The 27,180-nt window shown below is 50.3% G+C and overlaps 1 protein-coding gene across 1 annotated transcript in view; it reads right to left on the bottom strand.

The window, feature by feature from the left end:
• LOC109886628 (liprin-alpha-1-like) overlaps positions 1–27,180 on the bottom strand; it is a 76,907-nt gene that overhangs the window by 4,020 nt on the left and 45,707 nt on the right. The window contains 16 exon segments of the mRNA XM_031812978.1: positions 93–161; positions 361–536; positions 3,498–3,595; positions 4,095–4,270; positions 8,928–9,128; positions 9,296–9,377; positions 14,255–14,348; positions 14,546–14,724; positions 15,205–15,329; positions 15,757–15,786; positions 23,419–23,644; positions 24,392–24,618; positions 26,178–26,218; positions 26,221–26,327; positions 26,483–26,565; positions 27,026–27,088. Coding sequence (XP_031668838.1) covers positions 93–161; positions 361–536; positions 3,498–3,595; positions 4,095–4,270; positions 8,928–9,128; positions 9,296–9,377; positions 14,255–14,348; positions 14,546–14,724; positions 15,205–15,329; positions 15,757–15,786; positions 23,419–23,644; positions 24,392–24,618; positions 26,178–26,218; positions 26,221–26,327; positions 26,483–26,565; positions 27,026–27,088 — 1,977 coding nt within the window.

Raw genomic sequence — 27,180 nt, 5'->3', positions numbered from 1 at the left:
TGTGAGTGAGTGCGCGAGTGTGCGCGTGTGTGCGTGTGAGAGTGAGCTTCAGAAAGTGTGTGTGTGTGGTCCATCATATATGTGTGTCTCACCTCATCCAGTCTCCTCTCTGTACCGATGGCCAGTAGACTGTTGTACTCACTCTCCAGAGCAGCTCTCGCCTACAACACAGGAAGGAGGGAGAGACAGAGAAAGAGACAGTCCATGAATGAGAGCCTCCTCTCTCTTCGGAGCCGGAGGAGACGAGAGCTGACGTCTCAGCTGGGAGCGCCGTTTGACTGTGGTTCACCGCCACCCACCAATGCTGGTCGTGTGTGTGTGTGTGTGTGTGTGTGTGTGAGTATGTGTGCGTGTCCCTACCTGTGTGTTCTGCGTGGGGATCTGTAGCAGCAGGGCAAGGGCGTTGTGGTCGAAGGTTTCATCCAGGGCCAGCAGGGCTCCGTGCACGCCACTCTCCAGCAGGTTGTTACTGTACTCCTTCAGCCCCATGGCCTGCACCCAGCTGATCACACGCTCGTTGCTCCACACCAGCACGTCTGCTCAGGGTACACAAAATGGTAACCAGTTGGTACAGAAACATTTGGGGAATGATCAGGGAACAGTCAAAATAATTCCTCTGAGAAAAATGTTATTTTTTTTTTTAATCGGGAAGGACTGAAATTAAGTTGACATTCTCCCACAGTGTTATTAGCTCAGCGTTGCTGACACTTCAGATTCTCCCACAGTGTTATTAGCTCAGCGTTGCTGACACTTCAGATTCTCCCACAGTGTTATTAGCTCAGCGTTGCTGACACTTCAGATTCTCCCATAGTGTTATTAGCTCAGCGTTGCTGACACTTCAGATTCTCCCACAGTGTTATTAGCTCAGCGTCGCTGACACTTCAGATACTCCCATAGTGTTATTAGCTCAGCGTTGCTGACACTTCAGATTCTCCCACAGTGTTATTAGCTCAGCGTTGCTGACACTTCAGATTCCCCCACAGTGTTATTAGCTCAGCGTTGCTGACACTTCAGATTCTCCCATAGTGTTATTAGCTTAGCGTAGCTGACACTTCAGATTCTCCCATAGTGTTATTAGCTCAGCGTGGCTGACACTTCAGGTTCTCCCACAGTGTTATTAGCTTAGCGTTGCTGACACTTCAGATTCTCCCACAGTGTTATTAGCTTAGCGTTGCTGACACTTCAGATTCTCCCATAGTGTAATTAGCTTAGCGTTGCTGACACTTCAGATTCTCCCATAGTGTTATTAGCTTAGCGTTGCTGACACTTCAGATTCTCCATTAGCATTATTAGCTCAGCGTTGCTGACACTTCAGATTCTCCCACAGTGTTATTAGCTCAGCGTTGCTGACACTTCAGATTCTCCCACAGTGTTATTAGCTCAGCGTTGCTGACACTTCAGATTCTCCCATAGTGTTATTAGCTCAGCGTTGCTGACACTTCAGATTCTCCCACAGTGTTATTAGCTCAGCGTTGCTGACACTTCAGATTCTCCCACAGTGTTATTAGCTCAGCGTTGCTGACACTTCAGATTCTCCCATAGTGTTATTAGCTCAGCGTTGCTGACACTTCAGATTCTCCCACAGTGTTATTAGCTTAGCGTAGCTGACACTTCAGATTCTCCCACAGTGTTATTAGCTCAGCGTGGCTGACACTTCAGGTTCTCCCACAGTGTTATTAGCTTAGCGTTGCTGACACTTCAGATTCTCCCACAGTGTTATTAGCTTAGCGTTGCTGACACTTCAGATTCACCCATAGTGTAATTAGCTTAGCGTTGCTGACACTTCAGATTCTCCCATAGTGTTATTAGCTTAGCGTTGCTGACACTTCAGATTCTCCATTAGCGTTATTAGCTTAGCGTGGCTGACACTTCAGATTCTCCCATAGTGTTATTAGCTTAGCGTTGCTGACACTTCAGATTCTCCATTAGCATTATTAGCTTAGCGTGGCTGACACTTCAGATTCTCCCATAGTGTTATTAGCTTAGCGTGGCTGACACTTCAGATTCTCCCATAGTGTTATTAGCTTAGCGTTGCTGACACTTCAGATTCTCCATTAGCGTTATTAGCTTAGCGTTGCTGACACTTCAGATTCTCCATTAGCGTTATTAGCTTAGCGTGGCTGACACTTCAGATTCTCCCATAGTGTTATTAGCTTAGCGTTGCTGACACTTCAGATTCTCCCACAGTGTTATTAGCTTAGCGTTGCTGACACTTCAGATTCTCCCATAGTGTAATTAGCTTAGCGTTGCTGACACTTCAGATTCTCCCATAGTGTTATTAGCTTAGCGTTGCTGACACTTCAGATTCTCCATTAGCATTATTAGCTCAGCGTTGCTGACACTTCAGATTCTCCCACAGTGTTATTAGCTCAGCGTTGCTGACACTTCAGATTCTCCCACAGTGTTATTAGCTCAGCGTTGCTGACACTTCAGATTCTCCCATAGTGTTATTAGCTCAGCGTTGCTGACACTTCAGATTCTCCCACAGTGTTATTAGCTCAGCGTTGCTGACACTTCAGATTCTCCCACAGTGTTATTAGCTCAGCGTTGCTGACACTTCAGATTCTCCCATAGTGTTATTAGCTCAGCGTTGCTGACACTTCAGATTCTCCCACAGTGTTATTAGCTTAGCGTAGCTGACACTTCAGATTCTCCCACAGTGTTATTAGCTCAGCGTGGCTGACACTTCAGGTTCTCCCACAGTGTTATTAGCTTAGCGTTGCTGACACTTCAGATTCTCCCACAGTGTTATTAGCTTAGCGTTGCTGACACTTCAGATTCTCCCATAGTGTAATTAGCTTAGCGTTGCTGACACTTCAGATTCTCCCATAGTGTTATTAGCTTAGCGTTGCTGACACTTCAGATTCTCCATTAGCGTTATTAGCTTAGCGTGGCTGACACTTCAGATTCTCCCATAGTGTTATTAGCTTAGCGTTGCTGACACTTCAGATTCTCCATTAGCATTATTAGCTTAGCGTGGCTGACACTTCAGATTCTCCCATAGTGTTATTAGCTTAGCGTTGCTGACACTTCAGATTCTCCATTAGCGTTATTAGCTTAGCGTGGCTGACACTTCAGATTCTCCCATAGTGTTATTAGCTTAGCGTGGCTGACACTTCAGATTCTCCCATAGTGTTATTAGCTTAGCGTTGCTGACACTTCAGATTCTCCATTAGCGTTATTAGCTTAGCGTGGCTGACACTTCAGATTCTCCCATAGTGTTATTAGCTTAGCGTGGCTGACACTTCAGATTCTCCCATAGCGTCATTAGCGTAGCTGACACTTCAGATTCTCCCATAGTGTTATTAGCTTAGCGTAGCTGACACTTCAGATTCTCCCATAGTGTTATTAGCTTAGCATAGCTTACACTTCAGATTCTCCCAGTGTTATTAGCTTAGCGTTGCTGAGCTAACTAAATGATGAGTGAATCTGAACAGTGTGGTCATTTCTCCCTTCGGTCGACTGTCATTTTCTCTCACCGTTATCCCAGCTGTTACCTTGCAGCTCCAGCTGGGTCTCGTCACGCCTCCTCTCCAGCTCCTTCCTGTCGTAGTTCAGTCTCCTCAGACACATCACCCCACACTGGAAACTGTTCCTGTTACACAGACACATTGACTGGTTAAACATTTAGACAGAAACAAAATGAACATCCCTAGTTGTCCATGGCACCATTTTGGCCCTTAGTGGGAACTGTCCACCATTTATTTTGGCCCTTACCTATGGAAACTGTAAACCATTTTGGTTCATAATACCTGTGGAAGCTGTCCCCCATTTTGGTTCCTAATACCTGTGGAAACTGTCCACCATTTTGGTTCCTAATACCTGTGGAAACTGTCCACCATTTTGAGCTTTTTACCTGTGGAAACTGTCCACCATTTTGAGCTTTTTACCTGTGGAAACTGTCCACCATTTTGAGCTTTTTACCTGTGGAAACTGTCCACCATTTTGAGCTTTTTACCTGTGGAAACTGTCCACCATTTTGAGCTTTTTACCTGTGGAAACTGTCCACCATTTTGAGCTTTTTACCTGTGGAAACTGTCCACCATGTTGAGCTTTTTACCTGTGGAAACTGTCCACCATTTTGAGCTTTTTACCTGTGGAAACTGTCTACCATTTTAAGCTGTCCCCTCATGTCCTTCTTGGTGAGGTGGTCCAGCATGCGTGCGTCTACCAGGGACTCCATGAAGTAGGACCGGTACTGGGGCAGACCCAGGCTGGGCAGCCACTCGTTACCAATCCACTCATGGTTCATGTCTCCATATGCCAGCGTCTGTGGGAGGGAGGGACAGGGGCTAGGTCAGTGTTTGGAGTCTATTGAAGAGCCAAAAGTTAGTGGGGGGTGGCTACCATCGCTATGAAAGAAAAAGGCTAGCTGGGAAAGTGATGGAAATCACCCCATTAAAATCTAGAGTGTGCACGTGTCTGTACGTTCATGTTCGTGTGTAAGTTACAGCAGGTTTAAGAGCAGCTACGACCACAGATCAGAACTAGGGCCAGTGAGAGAACTAGACTGATCTGTGTTCTGATAGGTGGGAGGTGAGAGAACTAGACTGATCTGTGTTCTGATAGGTGGGAGGTCAGAGAACTAGACTGATCTGTGTTCTGATAGGTGGGAGGTCAGAGAACTAGACTGATCTGTGTTCTGATAGGTGGGAGGTCAGAGAACTAGACTGATCTGTGTGTTCTGATAGGTGGGAGGTCAGAGAACTAGACTGATCTGTGTTCTGATAGGTGGGAGGTCAGAGAACTAGACTGATCTGTGTTCTGATAGGTGGGAGGTCAGAGAACTAGACTGATCTGTGTGTTCTGATAGGTGGGAGGTCAGAGAACTAGACTGATGTGTGTTCTGATAGGTGGGAGGTCAGAGAACTAGACTGATTTGTGTTTTGATATGTGGGGGAGGGGAAGGAAGTAGCCCAACTGTAAACAACTTCTAAACAGCAGAGGCTTGGAATAAATCTGTCCTGTCTGTGGCTTCTAAACAGGACAACTGAGTCAATGTCTGTCTGCCACCACAAGAGTTTGATGAGTCACAATGTGTATAACTACATTATTCTAGCTGCAATATCCTCAGTCTCCGATACCTCCAGATTTACATGCAGGTTAAATGTGCAGCTGACTAAAGTAAACGGAGACCAAGAGCCATACTGTTGTCAGAGCATCCCATGCAAGGAAACTAAAGAAAACGATCTGTCCAACTGAAATAAGGTGAAATGTCCTCGTCGTCTACCACAGCCAGAGAAAAGAGACAGACAGGGGTGTGCAAACCTGGGCCCAGCTGCCCTCGTCATCCTCCTGTTGTTAGCATGGTTAGCATGGTGAGAGAAGAGAAGCAGGTTAGAGTTAGTGACTGTGGCAGTGCTGGGTTCGGCAGCTCAACATCAACATGCTACTTAACCAGTGTTAATGTTAAGACAACTGGACATGCAACCAACAGCTCATGCTTTAGGCTACATTGGCGTCCCGTTGTCAATGAACCTGGGATTGATCTAGAATACATTTTAATAGGATCTAATACCACTATTTGACCTGTTGAAGCATCCATTGTACCACATGTATTAGTAAATCCCAGGTTGAAACAGGACTGTAAATATAGCATTGAGCAAAAGTGTTTAAATGAAATACAGTTGTATAACTTGACATACAGGGGCCTGCGAAAGTATTCACCCCCTTTGGCATTTTTCCTATTCCGTTGCCTTACAACCTGGAATTAAAATGGATTTTTTTGGGGGGGGTTGTATCATTTGATTTACACAACATGCCTCTACTACTTTGAAGATGCAAAATATTTTTTCTTGAGAAACAAACAAGACAACAACAAAAAACTGAAGACTTGAGCATCACTGTTCACCCCCCCAAAGACACCTTTTGCAGAAATGACAGCTGAACGTCTCTTGGGGTATGTCTCTATAAGCTTGGCACATCTAGCCACTGGGATTTTTGCCCATTCTTCAAGGTAAAACTGCCCAGATCCTTCAAGTTGGATGGGTTCCGCTGGTGTACAGCAATCTTTAAGTCAAACCACAGATTCTCAATTGGATTGAGGTTTGGGCTTTGACTAGGCCATTCCAAGACATTTAAATGTTTCCCCTTAAACCACATGCTGCCACCCCATGCTTCACTGTGGGGATGGTATTCTCGGGGTGATGAGATGTGTAGGGTTTGCGCCAGACAGCGTTTTCCTTTATGGCCAAAAAGCTACATTTTAGTCTCATCTGACCAGAGTACCTTCTTCCATATGTTTTGGGAGTCTCCCACTTTTGGTGAACACCAACGGCTTAAAGTGGTCCATAAAGTGGTCCTATGGACAGATACTCCAATCTCCGCTGTGGAGCTTTGCAGCTCCTTCAGGATTATCTTTGGTCTCTTTGTTGCCTCTCTGATTAATGCCCATCTTGCCTGGTCTGTGAGTTTTGGTGGGCAGCCCTCTCTTGGTAGGTTTGTTGTGGTGTCGTATCCTTTCCATTTTTTAATAATGGATTTAAATGGTGCTCCGTGGGATGTTCAAAGTCTCTGATATTTTCTTTTTATAGTCCAACCCTAATCTGTACTTCTCCACAACTTTGTCCCTGACCTGTTTGGAGAGCTCCTTGGTCTTCATGGTTCCCCTTGCTTAGTGGTGTTGCAGACTCTGGGGCTTTTTAGAACAGCGGTATATATATATATATATATACACTGAGATCATGTGACAGATCATGTGACACTTAAATAAAAGTCCACCTGTGTGCAATCTAACAAATGATGTGACTCCTGAAGGTAATTGTTTGCACCAGATCTTATTTAGGGATGAATAGATATGCAACTCTTCACTTTTCCATTGAATTTATTTACATTTTAAATTTGAAACATGTTATTTTTTTTCATTTCTCTTCACCAATTTGGACTATTTTGTGTATGTCCATTACATGAAATCCAAATAAATCAATTTAAAATTACAGGTTGTAATGCAACAAGGCCTGAAACATAAAGACAAGACAAATCTAATGTTAACCAGTCATTTCTGTTCAAAAGCTAAGTCTGTACTGAACTTAGCCTTCAAGCAAACTGACAGACACACAGAAACACACGTACTGACACCAAAAGCCCAAACCAAGATACAGACATGGACAAACAGGGCCGTGAGAAAAGTACACACAGGGAGTAACACCCAACTACCAACCAGATCACTACCAGTCGCCTGCGTCAGTGACTGCCCAATGGCTTGGGGAGACTAACCGTGGAGGGCGTGGCCGCAAGGCACTCCAACTCTTCGTGCGTGACCCACACGTTCCCCGTGGACTGATCATGTGACAACCCCAAGAGTCACCAGTGATGCAAGCGTGTGAGAGGAAAGGGAGGAGGGAGAGGAGAGGGAGGAGGAGGGAGAGGAGAGTGAAGAGAGGGAGGCAGGGGTGTGAGAGGAAAGGGAGGAGGGAGAGGAGAGGGAGGAGGAGGGAGAGGAGAGGGAGGAGGAGGGAGAGGAGAGTGAAGAGAGGGAGGCAGGGGTGTGAGAGGAAAGGGAGGAGGGAGAGGAGAGGGAGGAGGGAGGGAGAGGAGAGTGAAGAGAGGGAGGCAGGGGTGTGAGAGGAAAGGGAGGAGGGAGAGGAGAGGGAGGAGGAGGGAGAGGAGAGTGAAGAGAGGGAGGCAGGGGTGTGAGAGGAAAGGGAGGAGGGAGAGGAGAGGGAGGAGGAGGGAGAGGAGAGTGAAGAGAGGGAGGCAGGGGTGTGAGAGGAAAGGGAGGAGGGAGAGGAGAGGGAGGAGGAGGGAAGAGGAGAGTGAAGAGAGGGAGGCAGGGGTGTGAGAGGAAAGGGAGGAGGGAGAGGAGAGGGAGGAGGAGGGAGAGGAGAGTGAAGAGAGGGAGGGCAGGGGTGTGAGGATTTGTTTATATTAACAGAGGGAGGATGGGAAGGAAAATAAGACCAAACAGCATTGTTATTATCACATCACATGATTCAGAGAGAGAGAGACAGAGAGAAAGAGAGAAAGAGAGAAAGAAAGAAAGAAAGAAAGAGAGAAAGAAAGAAAGAAAGAAAGAAAGAGAGAAAGAAAGAGAGAAAGAAAGAAAGAGAGAGAGAAAGAAAGAAAGAGAGAAAGAAAGAGAGAAAGAGAAAGAGAGAAAGAGAGAGAAAGAGAGAGAGAAAGAAAGAAAGAGAGAGAGAAAGAAAGAAAGAGAGAGAGAAAGAAAGAAAGAGAAGAAAGAGAGAAAGAGAGAAAAAGAGAGAGAAAAAGAGAGAGAAAAAGAGAGAGAAAAAGAGTGAGGCCCCAATCAGGGCAGTCCTTGTGAGTGAGTGACGCTCCGTGAACTCTGATTGGTGGAAAGGTTACAGTGAGAAACGTTATTAGCTGGTTAGAGGAGTGACAGCAGCATGCTCCAATCAGGTGGTGAGGAGAGGAAGAAGAGGGCAGGGCCCTCCAGGGTCCACGGCTGCACTGGACTTCTTTGGACGGTCTTAACTTTGGAGCTACCAGTATCTTTTGTGTGTGTGTGTGTGTGTGTTTTGTCTTGTGTGTGTGTGTGTGTTGTCGTGTGTGTGTGTTTTGTCGTGTGTGTGTGTGTGTGTGTGTTGTCGTGTGTGTGTGTTTTGTCGTGTGTGTGTGTGTGTGTGTTGTCGTGTTTGTGTGTGTGTTTTGTCGTGTGTGTGTGTGTGTTTTGTCGTGTGTGTGTGTGTGTGTGTGTGTGTGTGTGTTGTCGTGTTTGTGTGAGTGTGTTGTCGTGTTTGTGTATGTGTTGTCGTGTTTGTGTGTGTGTGTTGTCGTGTTTGTGTGTGTGTGTTGTCGTGTTTCTGTATGTGTTGTCGTGTTTGTGTGTGTGTGTTGTCGTGTTTGTGTATGTGTTTGTGTTGTCGTGTTTGTGTTGTCGTGTTTGTGTTGTCGTGTTTGTGTTGTCGTGTTTGTGTTGTCGTGTTTGTGTGGTCGTGTTTGTGTATGTGTGTGTCTCTCTCTCTTACGGTTCTGGAGGTCGGGGGGGCAGAGGGGGAGGTGAGAGACATGATCTCCTGGATGGCCAGTCTCAGTTTGAGGCGGTGCAGGGGGTTACTGATGCCAATCTCCCTCTGGATCTCTGTGTCCGACAGGGCAGACATGATGGCACCGCTCTTCACGTTGGCACGACACGCCGCCACGTACCAGGCTGGCATACCCACCCACAGCTACAGAGGAGACAGAGGGGGGGGGGGGGGGGGGGACAGAGGGGGGGAGGGGAGGACAGAGAGGGGACAGGAGAAAGGATTGGGTTATTTTTGTGTTTTGAATGTGTGTGCGTGCACATGATCGTTTTTGTTGTGTGTGTACATGTGATGGTGTGTGTGTGTCTCACCTCCAGCCAGACCACTACAGTAGGGCCGTCCCACTGGGCGAATGGAAGACTCTGCCTGCGAGCCTCCTCCAGCAACTCATGCCTATAACAACACACATGGTTAGAGAGAGAGAGACACACACAGAGAGAGAGAGCCCGTTTCACCTAACACACACCTCAACCTGCACACCATGAAAACACAGTACCTCACACACACATGCACCACACACACTGTTGTAAACATGCCGAGGTAAAAGAGAGAGAAAGCTGAGGATTTTAACCCTGCGGCAGGTCAGACCTAGAGAGAGAGAGGGAGAGAGAGAGAAAGACCGACCCCAGATCATTTCCAGAACATTCTGGCCATGTAAACAGGTCAGAAGTTTAAAACCTGTTGACTTCAAAGCTTGACAGGAGTCCCATTTAAATCAATACATTTAGTGGACGACTCCTGTTCCTCAGTCTAGAAGGAGACCCACCTTTATGCCAAGCCTGTTACATAACCAGTATCTTTGTGGCCAACAGACGAAAGGCATCATGGGAAATGGAGTTCACACAACGGTTTCAATACTAGGGGAAAACGTGTGTTAGAATGCATCCATAAGACAACAGTCAGTAGAGGACAGAATACATGCAATAACATACAAGGGAAAAACCTTCAGATAGTTTGTCTATTTTTGTGTGTGATATATTTTGGTCCACAAGGTGGCACCATCCACTACTTAATTCTAATAGCAGCATCGCATTAACCTGTGGAACGATCCCACTAGTATCTGACCTAGAAACCTGGCAAGACTGACTCCGTGTCTTAGTGGTCACTTCCAGGGGTTGTTAGTCTACATCTGTGTTTACCAAACGCGTGACAAAATCTAACATTTGAATTCAGGAAGTACACTGGAAATCCAATTCTCTACCGTGCTTTTCAAATTAGGACATTTTGGAATTGAGTTGACTTTCTGAATTGAAATGGAATTGACACCAACCCTGATAAGATCATCCTAGAACCTTAACACCGGAAGAGGCTCAGAGAAAGCTTTGTAAAAACGGCAGGTAGACACATTCCTGTTAGTTGAGATGGTACTGTAGGTATAGCAGAGAGGAAAACACATCAGGTCTGAGGAGAGCTGGTGAGGAGAGCTGGTGAGGGCAGCATGAAGCCAACTGTTTAGAGCCAAAGAGGGCAAAGCAACAAGCAACATGGAGGAGATGACTCACCCTGTCGTTGGACTACAGATGGAATGAGAGTGGGATGAAATAAGAGTCAGAATCAGCTAAATAAAAAGAACTGAAGCCAATTAAAAATAACCTAACTAGGCATAGGAGAGCTCCTGGTGGCGATGGCCAATGAGAACCAAGCTCGGACTCCTGGTGGCGATGGCCAATGAGAACCAAGCTCGGACTCCTGGTGGCGATGGCCAATGAGAACCAAGCTTGGACTCCTGGTGGCGATGGCCAATGAGAACCAAGCTCGGACTCCTGGTGGCGATGGCCAATGAGAACCAAGCTCGGACTCCTGGTGGCGATGGCCAATGAGAACCAAGCTCGAACTCCTGGTGGCGATGGCCAATGAGAACCAAGCTTGGACTCCTGGTGGCGATGGCCAATGAGAACCAAGCTCGAACTCCTGGTGGCGATGGCCAATGAGAACCAAGCTCGGACTCCTGGTGGCGATGGCCAATGAGAACCAAGCTCGGACTCCTGGTGGCGATGGCCAATGAGAACCAAGCTCGGACTCCTGGTGGCGATGGCCAATGAGAACCAAGCTTGGACTCCTGGTGGCGATGGCCAATGAGAACCAAGCTTGGACTGTATCAAACTAACGTAGATCTTTCAAAAGTGTCATTAAATGTTAGGTTCAAAACACAAAACTAATTCAACCGCCTTATATTTGAAAGTTATACAGCTATGATCAAGTCACCCCTTGATTACCTAAAGAAAAAAGGGGGACATTAGTTCAGAAAAATGAATGAAAGTGAAATGGAAGCCTGGCTGATACACTGCATCACATCAAGCTGAACTAGAAGCATGAAGCTGTACAAACACACAGGGCTGGTTTCCCAGACACAGGTAGAGTCCACCTCTGCACTAACAAGCATTCATTAATAGGAGACCGGGAAACTGGTCCTGACAAAATCACATCCTGGCAGTGTGGCTGAGGAGCTGCAGTGAATTGTATGACGGGAGATTGAGTTTGTGTGGACGGGACGGGCATGAGACCAGGACCCTGGGAGGGACAGCATGGGGCATGAGACCAGGGAGGGACAGCATGGGGCATGAGACCAGGGAGGGACAGCATGGAGCGGGGGGCATGAGACCGGGACCCAGGGAGGGACAGCATGGGGCGGGGGTATGAGACCAGGACCCTGGGAGGGACAGCATGGAGCGGAGGACATGAGACCAGGACCCTGGGAGGGACAGCATGTAGCGGGGGCATGAGACCAGGACCCTGGGAGGGACAGCATGGAGCGGAGGACATGAGACCAGGACCCTGGGAGGGACAGCATGGGGCGGAGGGCATGAGGCCAGGACCCAGGGAGGGACAGCATGGAGCGGAGGACATGAGACCAGGACCCTGGGAGGGACAGCATGTAGCGGGGGCATGAGACCAGGACCCTGGGAGGGACAGCATGGAGCGGAGGACATGAGACCAGGACCCTGGGAGGGACAGCATGGGGCGGAGGGCATGAGACCAGGACCCTGGGAGGGACAGCATGGGGCGGAGGGCATGAGGCCAGGACCCAGGGAGGGACAGCATGGAGCGGAGGACATGAGACCAGGGAGGGACAGCATGGAGAGGGGACATGAGACCAGGGAGGGACAGCATGGAGAGGGGACATGAGACCAGGGAGGGACAGCATGGAGAGGGGACATGAGACCAGGGAGGGACAGCATGGAGAGGGGACATGAGACCAGGGAGGGACAGCATGGAGAGGGGACATGAGACCAGGGAGGGACAGCATGGAGAGGGGACATGAGACCAGGGAGGGACAGCATGGAGAGGGGACATGAGACCAGGGAGGGACAGCATGGAGGGGGGACATGAGACCAGGGAGGGACAGCATGGAGAGGGGACATGAGACCAGGAAAGGACAGCATGGAGAGGGGACATGAGACCAGGGAGGGACAGCATGGAGAGGGGACATGAGACCAGGGAGGGACAGCATGGAGAGGGGACATGAGACCAGGGAGGGACAGCATGGAGCGGGGGCATGAGACCAGGGAGGGACAGCATGGGGCGGAGGACATGAGACCAGGGAGGGACAGCATGGGGCGGAGGACATGAGACCAGGGAGGGACAGCATGGAGAGGGGACATGAGACCAGGGAGGGACAGCATGGGGCGGAGGACATGAGACCAGGGAGGGACAGCATGGAGCATGAGACCAGGGAGGGACAGCATGGAGCATGAGACCAGGGAGGGACAGCATGGAGCGGAGGACATGAGACCAGTGAGGGACAGCATTGGGTTGTGTGTGAGAGAGCGAGTGGCAGTGTGCTGTACCGCAGGGTGAACATAGAGCAACACAGGCCTGTTACAGTGCTGGGGTCAGATCTACAACGGACATATAGAACACACAAGCATAAACAGCAGCATGGCTGGAGCCATCAACCAGACCTATCTGAGCCAGATTGACCTCTCTAGTACAGCAAGATCTATGGTTGATCGAGTAGATTCATATCTATTGAATGGAAGCAGAAAACACCGGTCCCTCCTACTGTTAACGGGACGGAACCAGTCCCACCTACTGTTAACGAGACGGAACCAGTCCCTCCACTGTTAACGGGACGGAACCAGTCCCTCCACTGTTAACGGGACGGAACCAGTCCCTCCACTGTTAACGGGACGGAACCAGTCCCTCCACTGTTAACGGGACGGAACCAGTCCCTCCACTGTTAACGGGACGGAACCAGTCCCTCCACTGTTAACGGGACGGAACCAGTCCCTCCACTGTTAACGGGACGGAACCAGTCCCTCCACTGTTAACGGGACGGAACCAGTCCCTCCACTGTTAACGGGACGGAACCAGTCCCTCCACTGTTAACGGGACGGAACCAGTCCCTCCACTGTTAACGGGACGGAACCAGTCCCTCCACTGTTAACGGGACGGAACCAGTCCCTCCACTGTTAACGGGACGGAACCAGTCCCTCCACTGTTAACGAGACGGAACCAGTCCCTCCACTGTTAACGAGACGGAACCAGTCCCTCCACTGTTAACGAGACGGAACCAGTCCCTCCACTGTTAACGAGACGGAACCAGTCCCTCCACTGTTAACGAGACGGAACCAGTCCCTCCACTGTTAACGAGACGGAACCAGTCCCTCCACTGTTAACGAGACGGAACCAGTCCCTCCACTGTTAACGAGACGGAACCAGTCCCTCCACTGTTAACGAGACGGAACCAGTCCCTCCACTGTTAACGAGACGGAACCAGTCCCTCCACTGTTAACGAGACGGAACCAGTCCCTCCACTGTTAACGAGACGGAACCAGTCCCTCCACTGTTAACGAGACGGAACCAGTCCCTCCACTGTTAACGAGACGGAACCAGTCCCTCCACTGTTAACTAGACGGAACCAGTCCCACTACTGTTAACTAGATGGAACCAGTCTCTCTACTGTTAACGAGAGGGAACCAGTCCCCACTACTGTTAACGAGAGGGAACCAGTCCCCACTACTGTTAACGAGACGGAACCAGTCCCTCTACTGTTAACGAGACGGAACCAGTCCCCACTACTGTTAACGAGACGGAACCAGTCCCCACTACTGTTAACGAGACGGAACCAGTCCCTCTACTGTTAACGAGACGGAACCAGTCTCTCTACTGTTAACGAGACGGAACCAGTCTCTCTACTGTTAACGAGACGGAACCAGTCCCTCTTCTGTTAACGTGACGGAACCAGTCCCTCTACCTCTAGTACCACTACTGATGTATCTATGTTGCGTCACTGACAGAAGCGGTGACAAGATGTGGAAAACACCTACTTCTTCTGCAGTTTCCTGTTCTTCTCAGCGGGGCCGCCTAGTTTGCCCAGCCCCAGTGCATCCTGGGGAGAGGTCTCTGCCTCGGGGGTACCAGCTGTGAGGAGAGATGGAGGGTCAGAGGTTAAAGTCAGTGCAGGTAGTCCCTTCCTGTTTCAGCTTGTTTTCTTCTGTTTGCTGCCTAATGAACTTAAACCAGCAGGCATGTTTTAGGGAGGGGGGGGGACTGACCTTGGCTGCCAGGGGACTGACCTTGGCTGCCAGGGGACTGACCTTGGCTGCCAGGGGACTGACCTTGGCTGCCAGGGGGCTCCTTGCTCCCTGGGGGGCCTGGTCGACCCTTCTCCTTCTTGCCGAAGAGGCGCCCGATGGAGGACTTGATACTCTTCTTCTTGGCTGCCTTGTTCAGAGAGTCCTGACTGCTGTTACTGCTGCTGGGGTTACTACCCTGGCCGTCCTGTAGGGTGGTCATACTGAGACAGAGAGAGGAGGGGTGAGAGGAAGAGAGAGCAGGGGATCAGGAGAGAGAGAAGGGAAGCAGGAGAGAGCAGGGGATCGAGAGAGAGCAGGGGATCGAGAGAGAAAAGGGGATCGAGAGAGAAAAGGGGATCGAGAGAGAAAAGGGGATCGAGAGAGAAAAGGGGATCGAGAGAGAAAAGGGGATCGAGAAGGGGATCAAGAGAGAGAAGGGGAGCGAGAGAGAGAAGGGGAGCGAGAGAGAGAAGGGGATCGTGATGAGCATGAATGCATAAAGAGATATACAGAGAGAGAAAGAGAGAAAGCGAGGGAGAGAGATGTGGATAGATAGATTGAAAGATCAGAAACATCAGAAACAGAGGGATGAAGGGATGGATGAACGGGACAGATAAGAGAGCGACAGAAGGAGAGAGAGAGAAACATGGCTATTGTAGAAACAGAGTGATATATTGGTTAGGCAGAAAGGGGCTTCCTACCTGCGGATGTCCCTGATGTCCTCATGGCTGGCAGTGTGGCTGGCCCCCTTGTGCAGGCGCATGGAGCGCGGGGTGGTGGGAGGAGACGTCTCACACTGGATTGTGGTCTTGTCGTCCTGGGCAGACTAGACATAACACGGGGACACTCAGTCAGTCACTGTCTTCTAAACGGGAAAAGGGGGTAGAGGAGGAGAGCTTTTAAAAAGCGTCTCCTCCCTCTCTGTATTGAGTGGATGAGGAGGACAAGAGGAGAAGACAGACTAGTTCTTCAACCTAGAAAGAAGAACATAACGGTCTCCCCTCATTTTGTGACATGTTCATTTCAGGATGTTCAAGACACTCAGGGGTTTGAGGAAGTGTAGAGGTCAGACACGTGTGACAGGGGGGGGGGGGGGGGTCAAGGTTTGAGGAAGTTAGGGAGTGTGGGGTTGGGAAGTCACGTTTTAGGGGGGGTGTAGAGGCTAGACTACAGGTTATGGTTGGGAAGGTGCAGGCAGGCAGGGTAGAGGTCAGAGAGAGAGAGAGCAGTAACTAGCGTTGTCTCTAGATTACCTTCCTGCGGTGCTTGCGCAGGTCACTAGGCTGAAGCATGGCAGCAGAGGAGGAGAGAAGAGAGGACGTTAGATACACACACTACCAGCAGAACAGAAAGCCCAGCACAGGCACACACACTACACAAGGTGTGTGTGGAGGGAGAGTGTCTTCCGAAGAGACAGACACACAGACAGAGACAGACAGAGACACACACACAGAGACAGACACACACACAGAGACAGACACACACACAGACAGACAGACACAGACACACACACACACAGACACACACACAGACACACAGACAGACACACACACACACACACAGAGACAGACACACACAGAGACAGACACACACAGAGACAGACACACACAGAGACAGACACACACAGAGACAGACACACACAGAGACAGACACACACAGAGACAGACACACACAGAGACAGACACACACAGAGACAGACACACACAGAGACAGACACACACAGAGACAGACACACACAGAGACAGACACACACAGAGACAGACACACACAGAGACAGACACACACAGAGACAGACACACACAGAGACAGACACACACAGAGACAGACACACAGACCAGTGAAAAAGTAAAGTTAAACATGCAGTCGAGGACAAAACTGTGGAAATCAGGTCGACCATGTTACACACACAGTCCTCTACTGTCTGTCTCCCCTCCTACCACCACCCTACATCACTACATCACTCTACTGTCTCCTCCTACCACCACCCTGCATTACTACATCACTCTACTGTCTCCTCCTACCACCACCCTACATTACTACATCACTCTACTGTCTCCCCTACATTACTACATCACTCTACTGTCTCCTCCTACCACCACCCTGCACTACTACATCACTCTACTGTCTCCTCCTACCACCACCCTGCATTACTACATCACTCTACTGTCTCCTCCTACCACCACCCTGCATTACTACATCACTCTACTGTCTCCTACCACCACCCTGCATTACTACATCACTCTACTGTCTCCCCCCCTACCACCACCCTACATTACTACATCACTCTACTGTCTCCTCCTACATTACTACATCACTCTACTGTCTCCCCCCCCCCCCCACCACCACCCTACATTACTACATCACTCTACTGTCTCCTCCTACCACCACCCTGCATTACTACATCACTCTGTCTCCTCCTACCACCACCCTGCATTACTTCATCACTCTACTGTCCCCCCCCCTACCACCACCCTACATTACTACATCACTCTACTGTCTCCTCCTACATTACTACATCACTCTACTGTCTCCCCCCCCCACCACCACCCTACATTACTACATCACTCTACTGTCTCCTCCTACCACCACCCTGCATTACTACATCACTCTGTCTCCTCCTACCACCACCCTGCATTACTTCATCACTCTACTGTCCCCCCCCTACCACCACCCTGCATTACTACATCACTCTATTGTCTCCCCCCTACCACCACCCTGCATTACTACATCACTCTATTGTCTCCTCCTACATTACTACATCACTCTACTGTCTCCCCCCTACCACCACCCTGCATTACTACATCACTCTATTGTCTCCTCCTACATTACTTCATCACTCTACTGTCTCCCCCCTACCACCACCCTGCATTACTACATCACTCTACTGTCTCCCCCCTACCACCACCCTGCATTACTACATCACTCTATTGTCTCCCCCCTACCACCACCCTGCATTACTACATCACTCTATTGTCTCCTCCTACATTACTACATCACTCTACTGTCTCCCCCCCCCTACCACCACCCTACATTACTACATCACTCTACTGTCTCCTCCTACCACCACCCTGCATTACTACATCACTCTACTGTCTCCTCCTACCACCACCCTACATTACTACATCACTCTACTGTCTCCTCCTACCACCACCCTACATTACTACATCACTCTACTGTCTCCCCTACATTACTACATCACTCTACTGTCTCCTCCTACCACCACCCTGCACTACTACATCACTCTACTGTCTCCTCCTACCACCACCCTGCATTACTACATCACTCTACTGTCTCCTCCTACCACCACCCTGCATTACTACATCACTCTGTCTCCTACCACCACCCTGCATTACTACATCACTCTACTGTCTCCCCCCCTACCACCACCCTACATTACTACATCACTCTACTGTCTCCTCCTACATTACTACATCACTCTACTGTCTCCCCCCCCCACCACCACCCTACATTACTACATCACTCTACTGTCTCCTCCTACCACCACCCTGCATTACTACATCACTCTGTCTCCTCCTACCACCACCCTGCATTACTTCATCACTCTACTGTCCCCCCCCTACCACCACCCTGCATTACTACATCACTCTACTGTCTCCCCCCTACCACCACCCTGCATTACTACATCACTCTACTGTCTCCCCCCTACCACCACATCACTCTATTGTCTCCCCCCTACCACCACCCTGCATTACTACATCACTCTATTGTCTCCTCCTACATTACTACATCACTCTACTGTCTCCCCCCCCCTACCACCACCCTACATTACTACATCACTCTACTGTCTCCTCCTACCACCACCCTGCATTACTACATCACTCTATTGTCTCCCCCCTACCACCACCCTGCATTACTACATCACTCTATTGTCTCCCCCCCTACCACCACCCTGCATTACTACATCACTCTACTGTCTCCTCCTACCACCACCCTGCATTACTACATCACTCTACTGTCTCCTCCTACCACCACCCTGCATTACTACATCACTCTACTGTCTCCTACCACCACCCTGCATTACTACATCACTCTACTGTCTCCTCCTACCACCACCCTGCATTACTACATCACTCTACTGTCTCCTCCTACCACCACCCTGCATTACTTCATCACTCTACTGTCCCCCCCCTACCACCACCCTGCATTACTACATCACTCTACTGTCTCCCCCCTACCACCACCCTGCATTACTACATCACTCTACTGTCTCCCCCCTACCACCACCCTGCATTACTACATCACTCTATTGTCTCCCCCCTACCACCACCCTGCATTACTACATCACTCTATTGTCTCCTCCTACATTACTACATCACTCTACTGTCTCCCCCCCCCTACCACCACCCTACATTACTACATCACTCTACTGTCTCCTCCTACCACCTCCCTGCATTACTACATCACTCTATTGTCTCCCCCCTACCACCACCCTGCATTACTACATCACTCTATTGTCTCCCCCCCTACCACCACCCTGCATTACTACATCACTCTACTGTCTCCTCCTACCACCACCCTGCATTACTACATCACTCTACTGTCTCCCCCCTACCACCACCCTGCATTACTACATCACTCTATTGTCTCCCCCCTACCACCACCCTGCATTACTACATCACTCTATTGTCTCCTCCTACATTACTACATCACTCTACTGTCTCCCCCCCCTACCACCACCCTGCATTACTACATCACTCTACTGTCTCCTCCTACCACCACCCTGCATTACTACATCACTCTACTGTCTCCTCCTACCACCACCCTGCATTACTACATCACTCTACTGTCTCCTCCTACCACCACCCTGCATTACTACATCACTCTACTGTCTCCTACCACCACCCTGCATTACTACATCACTCTACTGTCTCCTCCTACCACCACCCTCCATTACTACATCACTCTACTGTCTCCTACCACCACCCTGCATTACTACATCACTCTACTGTCTCCTCCTACCACCACCCTGCATTACTACATCACTCTACTGTCTCCTCCTACCACCACCCTGCATTACTACATCACTCTACTGTCTCCTCCTACCACCACCCTGCATTACTACATCACTCTACTGTCTCCTCCTACATTACTACATCACTCTACTGTCTCCCCCCCCCCTACCACCACCCTACATTACTACATCACTCTACTGTCTCCTCCTACATTACTACATCACTCTACTGTCTCCCCCCCTTATTACCACCCTGCATTACTACATCACTCTACTGTGTGTGTCCCCCTACATTACTACATCACTCTACTGTGTCCCCCCTCTATTACTACATCACTCTACTGTCCCCCCCCCCTACATTACTACATCACTCTACTGTGTCCCCCCCTACCACCACCCTACATTACTACATCACTCTACTGTGTGTGTCCCCCTACATTACTACATCACTCTACTGTGTCCCCCCCCTACATTACTACATCACTCTACTGTGTCCCCCCCCTACATTACTACATCACTCTACTGTGTCCCCCCCCTACATTACTACATCACTCTACTGTGTGTCCCCCCCTACATTACTACATCACTCTACTGTGTCCCCCCTCTATTACTACATCACTCTACTGTGTCCCCCCCCCTACATTACTACATCACTCTACTGTGTGTCCCCCCCTACATTACTACATCACTCTACTGTGCCCCCCCCCTACATTACTACATCACTCTACTGTGTGTCCCCCTACCACCACCCTACATTACTACATCACTCTACTGTGTGTCCCCCCCTACATTACTACATCACTCTACTGTGTCCCCCCCCTACATTACTACATCACTCTACTGTGTCCCCCCCCCCTACATTACTACATCACTCTGTGTCCCCCCCTCTACATTACTATATCACTCTACTGTGTCCCCCCCTACATTACTACATCACTCTACTGTGTCCCCCCCCTACATTACTACATCACTCTACTGTGCCCCCCCCTACATTACTACATCACTCTACTGTGTGTCCCCCCTACATTACTACATCACTCTACTGTGCCCCCCCCTACATTACTACATCACTCTACTGTCCCCCCCCTTACATTACTACATCACTCTACTGTGCCCCCCCCTACATTACTACATCACTCTACTGTCCCCACCCCTACATTACTACATCACTCTACTGTAGTCTGTCCACATTCAAACATACACAGTCTGAAATCTGGGGAAATCACACTGAGGTCAAAGATCAGAGGAGGGAGCAGAGTGAAACCACTGCAAAACACACTCTGGGAGGGGGAGGGGTTCAGTCTGCTCGTAGCTAATGGCTGAGCTACTGCTTTATGGGGTCGCTCTCACACAGCGACCGTGCCCTCACACAGCGACCGTGCCCTCACACAGCGACCGTGCCCTCACACAGCGACCGTGCCCTCACACAGCGACCGTGCCCTCACACAGCGACCGTGCCCTCACACAGCGACCGTGCCCTCACACATGGGTGTTCTTAAAAAAACAAACGTTTGAGTATTAATTGGTTTAAGTTGATGCAGAAAATGAAACACACAACAGACTGAAAGGATCAGGACTGTTTACCTAAAGGATCGGGACTGTTTACCTAAAGGATCGGGGCTGTTTACCTAAAGGATCGGGGCTGTTTACCTAAAGGATCGGGGCTGTTTACCTAAAGGATCGGGGCTGTTTACCTAAAGGATCGGGACTGTTTACCTAAAGGATCGGGACTGTTTACCTAAAGGATCGGGACTGTTTACCTAAAGGATCGGGACTGTTTACCTAAAGGATCGGGACTGTTTACCTAAAGGATCGGGACTGTTTACCTAAAGGATCGGGACTGTTTACCTAAAGGATCGGGACTGTTTACCTAAAGGATCGGGACTGTTTACCTAACGGATCGGGACTGTTTACCTAAAGGATCGGGACTGTTTACCTAATGATCGGGGCTGTTTACCTAAAGGATCGGGGCTGTTTACCTAAAGGATCGGGACTGTTTACCTAAAGGATCGGGACTGTTTACCTAAAGGATCGGGACTGTTTACCTAAAGGATCGGGACTGTTTACCTAAAGGATCGGGACTGTTTACCTAAAGGATCGGGACTGTTTACCTAAAGGATCAGGACTGTTTACCTAAAGGATCAGGACTGTTTACCTAAAGGATCAGGACTGTTTACCTAAAGGATCAGGACTGTTTACCTAAAGGATCAGGACTGTTTACCTAAAGGAACGGACCTGGGTAGTGTTCAGGGGGCACAACATGAAGAAAACCAGCATCAACGTGTCCAATTTTGAAATGTTTTGCCACGGTGTGCCCTACTGAATACAACCTAGGACTGTGGTAATAATATTTGACTCGTGTCATGTGACAGGGGATTGAGGCAGAAAGGGATATGGGACTCGTGTCATGTGACAGGGGAGTGAGGCAGCCAGGGATATGGGATTCGTGTCATGTGACAGGGGATTGAGGCAGCCAGGGATATGGGACTCGTGTCATGTGACAGGGGAATGAGGCAGCCAGGGTTGATGTGCCCTTGCATGCCTTTTCTCCAGCTTGGCATCTCTAGAGTAAATAAACAAATGGAGTATCAGCACATATTTCCACGGAAGGTTCTCCTCGTCCTGCTCCGAACACAGGAAGAGATAAGAGAACCAGGAAAGGGGGGGTGAGGGGGAGGACAGAACTCAAACGCAGAACTTAATCAAGCTGAGGGGAAAAGACCTCATTTAACTCTGTCGTGTTTGAAATGAAGTCTGAATTGAGCACAAGGCTCTACTTTAACTGATATCAAAATCAACAGACATTCTGTCTGGCGTGTGATGAGCTAACAGCCAAACAGAGTTTTTACATTTGTTCTGCATCTTCATTGGTTAAGCTACCTGCCTGATCTTTTTCTGAAGTCCAATGGAGGCCCAGCATTCTAGGACAACTTCAAAACCCTCCCATGGGAGGCTAGTGAACAGCTAGTGATTACTGTGTGGCCCCACAGATGGACCGTGGGACAGGGGGCGGTGTGTGTGAGTGCGACCCCAGGCTGACTGAACCCTGCCTGGGGAAGAGAGGACGACGGTAGGGGGTGATACCTGGAAGTAGCATGGAGCATAGCTACAGGCAGGGGGGGCAGGTAAGCTAATGCTAGCAGCAGGGTAGGGCAGGTAAGCTACTGTCTGCTGGTGGGTCAGGGACCTCTGGATCACATAGGGGTTATAGAGGTAGTGCTGGGGGAACACAGGTACAGATTACACACACGTCACCTACCAAATACAAAGGCTAAACTAGTAGCTAGTTCCATGAACGTGTCAGAAACACTGAACAGATGAAAACATTCGATTCTAACAGACACAGATGTGACAACACAGATCTCCTGTGGACTAGTATGAACAGGGGATGGTATTATGATCCAATAATGACACATGACAGTTAGTGGAGCTAAAGGAATGGAGAGAGAGAGAGAGCAGAGATGAGATAGACAAGAGAAGGAAGACGAGGTCATTCTAGGGGAGGGCGAGGTCATTCTAGGGGAGGGCGAGGTCATTCTAGGGGAAGGCGAGGTCATTCTAGGGGAGGGCGAGGTCATTCTAGGGGAGGGCGAGGTCATTCTAGGGGAGGGCGAGGTCATTCTAGGGGAGGGCGAGGTCATTCTAGGGGAGGATGATTGAAAGGCTGCTTGTTTCAGAGAGGAAGAAAGAGGAGCTGGTTGATCAACATGGATGGACTGAAGCTGAATGAGTAAAAGGAGACTGATGATGGATGGAGTGTAGGGCCCAATCTCAAATCCCCTCTAAACCCTACGCCCTGCACCCTACTCCCTTGTGGAGAACAGAGGATATAACAAGCGTAGGTAATATGATGAGAGCTCCACTTGTTCTCTGATAGGCTAGTTGGAACTTCCACCAATCAAATCCTCTCAGATCTCCACAAGGGCATAGGTCTCTCTCTCACCAGGGTCATGACTCCCATGCGGTCCACCTCTCTGTTGGGGCTGCGGTTGGGGATGCGTCGCGGGGTGGAGGAGCCTGAGCCGGGGGGCGACGAGCCCCCCATGGAGGAGGGGGGGATGGAGCTCATGGAGCGGAAGCGGCTGGCCCCCAGGCTGTCCCCGCTGCCCACACGGCTCTCCATCTCCTCTGCCAGCATGGCTGTGTTCTCCTTCTCCTCCTGAATCATCCTGGAGGGGGGGTTGGGGGGAGGAGAGAGAAGGGAGAGGAGAGACGGGGGAGAGCGAGCGAGAGGAGAGACGGGGGAGAGCGAGCGAGAGGAGAGACGGGGGAGAGCGAGCGAGAGGAGAGACGGGGGAGAGCGAGGAGAGGGAGAGCGAGGAGAGGGAGAGCGAGAGCGAGGAGAGGGAGAGCCAGGAGAGAGAGAGCCAGGAGAGGAGAGCCAGGAGAGGGAGAGCCAGGAGAGGGAGAGCCAGGAGAGGGAGAGCCAGGAGAGGGAGAGCCAGGAGAGGGAGAGCCAGGAGAGGGAGAGCCAGGAGAGGGAGAGCCAGGAGAGGGAGAGCCAGGAGAGGGAGAGCCAGGAGAGGGAGAGCCAGGAGAGGGAGAGCCAGGAGAGGGAGAGCCAGGAGAGGGAGAGCCAGGAGAGGGAGAGCCAGGAGGGGGAGAGCCAGGAGAGGGAGAGCCAGGAGAGGGAGAGCCAGGAGAGGGAGAGCCAGGAGAGGGAGAGCCAGGAGAGGGAGAGCCAGGAGAGGGAGAGCCAGGAGAGGGAGAGCCAGGAGAGGGAGAGGGAGAGCGAGGAGAGGGAGAGCGAGGAGAGGGAGAGCGAGGAGAGGGAGAGCGAGGAGTTAGTGCCAGCATCTCCTTGTTTTCTCTAAATAAAAAAAGGTCAAATGTTGCTCATCAGATTACTAGAATGAATCTCCAGAATGATGTTGAAATACATCCAACATGCTGATAGTAGGGGTGTGTGAGTGTACCTGATCTCGTTGTTGATGGCGTCCAGCTGCTCCTGCAGCATGAGGGCCAGGGTCTGAGCGTCTGCCTGGCCGGCAGGGGACAGCAGGTCCACGGAGCTGAAGATGGTCTCGCGCTCATCGTCCTCCAGGTCTGACGTCTCCAGGTCAGACTCAAACGCCTGAGCAACGTTGGCCAGAACATTAGCCTGCTGCACGCGCTCCCACTCCTGTTCATTCAGAGTCTGGACCTGAGGAGAGAAGGGGGGGAGAGAGAGAAAGAGAGAAGGGGGAGAGGAAGGAAAGGTTACAGAGAAAGAGAGAGAGGGGGGGGGGGTGTGGGAGGAAGGGAGAGAGAGACGGAGGGAGGGAGAAGGAAAGGTTACAGAGAAAGAGAGAGAGAGGGGGGGGTGTGGGAGGGAGGGAGAAGGAAAGGTTACAGAGAAAGAGAGAGAGAGAGGGGGGGGGGGGGGAGGAAGGGAGAGAGAGGGAGGGAGGGAGAAGGAAAGGTTACAGAGAAAGAGAGAGAGAGGGGGGGATGTGGGAGGAAGGGAGAGAGAGAGAGAGAGAGGGGGGGGGGGGTGTGGGAGGAAGGGAGAGAGAGAGAGAAGGAAAGGTTACAGAGAAAGTTAGCCTAACCGTATCAGAGAGTCCAGGATATCTTTCAGCCATGCTCTGTAAAACACTCCACAGCAATGACTACAGACCAACACTATCGAATCAACCTCTCATTATTATGGTTGTCTTCACTCTGACTTACATGTCTCTGATGTCCAGAAAGGAAGCAGAGAGAGAGAGAGAAGGAGAGAGAGGAGGGAGAGAGAGAGAGAGAGGAGAGAGAACACAATCAGATACAGAACAAATGAGGGAAGGAGAGAGAGAGAAGAGAGAGAGAGAACACCATCAGATACAGAACAAATGAGGGAAGGAGAGAGAGAGAGAGAGAGAACACCATCAGATACAGAACAAACTAGAGGGAAGGAGAGAGAGAGAGAGAGAGAGAACACCATCAGATACAGAACAAACTAGAGGGAAGGAGAGAGAGAGAGAGAGAACACCATCAGATACAGAACAACTAGAGGGAAGGAGAGAGAGAGAGAACACCATCAGATACAGAACAAACTAGAGGGAAGGAGAGAGAGAGAGAGAGAGAGAGAGAACACCATCAGATACAGAACAAACTAGGGGAAGGAGAGAGAGAGAGAGAGAGAGAACACCATCAGATACAGAACAAACTAGAGGAAGGAGAGAGAGAGAGAGAGAGAGAGAGAACACCATCAGATACAGAACAAACTAGAGGGAAGGGAGAGAGAGAGAGAGAGAGAGAACACCATCAGATACAGAACCAAACTAGAGGGAAGGGAGAGAGAGAGAGAGAGAGAACACCATCAGATACAGAACAAACTAGAGGGAAGGAGGAGAGAGAGAGAGAGAGAACACCATCAGATACAGAAAAACTAGAGGGAAGGAGAGGGAGAGGAGAGGAGAGAGAGGATGAGAACACCATCAGATACAGAACAAACTAGAGGGAAGGAGAGAGAGAGAGAGAGAGAACCACCATCAGATACAGAACAAACTAGAGGGAAGGAGAGAGAGAGAGAGAGAGAACACCATCAGATACAGAACAAATTAGAGGGACGGAGACAGACAACAGTTTGTGGGCCGGAGATGACTTCAACACAGACAATAGATATCTGAGCTGAATGATCTAGAACATCAGTATCTAGATCCACCAGACAGACAGACACCAGCTGTCAATATTCCATTTAAACTGTCCCTCACTAGGACACACATGGCCTCAGGGGTTCACCTTGGAGGGTTCGTCCCGTAGCGCGGCGAGGCGCCCCTTCTGGGCCGCCTCAGCACCAGCGCGCTGCCGTAGTGGTCCGAGTGGCTGTCCATCATGGAGGAGGCCGACACCGGGTACCGGAAGTCTGGGGTGCTGCCTTGGTGAGACCGCCTGAGAGCACACATACATCACACACAAACGCAAGGACACATACACACAAAAAAGATCAATCACAAAGAAAAAAGGTGGACAGAGAGGCCAGAGCACTGGCCAATCATGTGTGGGCCAGAGTCCAGGGCGACCAATGAGAAAGCTGATTATTTTACCCATGGTGCAGCAGTGAGTTGCTCCTGTTCCTGCCTTGCTCGTTCTCCGCCCGCATCGTCTCAATCTGGATCAATAGCTGCTCCTGAAGGAGGGAGAGAGGGAAGGAGGGGGGAGGAGAGGGAAGGAGGGGGGAGGAAAGGGAAGGAGGGGGGAGGAAAGGGAAGGAGGGGGGAGGAAGAGGGGGAGAGGGAGGGGGAGGGAGAGAGGAGGGGGGAGGAAGAGGGGGAGAGGGAGGGAGAGAGGAGGGGGGAGGAAGAGGGGGAGAGGGGCGAGAGAGGAAAGGAAGGAGAGAGGAGGGGGTAGGAAGAGAGGGAAGCAGGGAGAGAGGAGGGGATAGGAAAAGAGGGAAGGAGGGGATAGGAAGGAGGGGATAGGGAGGGAAGGAGGTGGAGAGGGAGGGAGAGGTGAGGGGGGAGAAGAGGGGGTAGGAAGAGAGGGAGAGAGAGGGGAGAAAGACAGACATGAGGAGTGTCATTGGCAATGAGAATCCAAACACAGCGATGACAACTCTCCAGTTGTTCAGAGGAGTCAACAGTCCTTACCTTCTCATGGTGCGTTTCCTCAACCAGCTTCTTACTGTGCTCCAGATCTCTGATCAGGCCGTTCTGGTGGAGGACAGACAGCACATGGAGAATCAGCACAGCATTGTCCCAGATTGGTTCAGCTATAGATAATGACCACAGCATTGTCTCAGCTA

This window comes from Oncorhynchus kisutch, unplaced genomic scaffold (genome assembly GCF_002021735.2).
Source record: "Oncorhynchus kisutch isolate 150728-3 unplaced genomic scaffold, Okis_V2 Okis03b-Okis08b_hom, whole genome shotgun sequence".
Taxonomy (NCBI): domain Eukaryota; kingdom Metazoa; phylum Chordata; class Actinopteri; order Salmoniformes; family Salmonidae; genus Oncorhynchus; species Oncorhynchus kisutch.
This window is presented reverse-complemented; position numbering and strand designations above follow the sequence as displayed.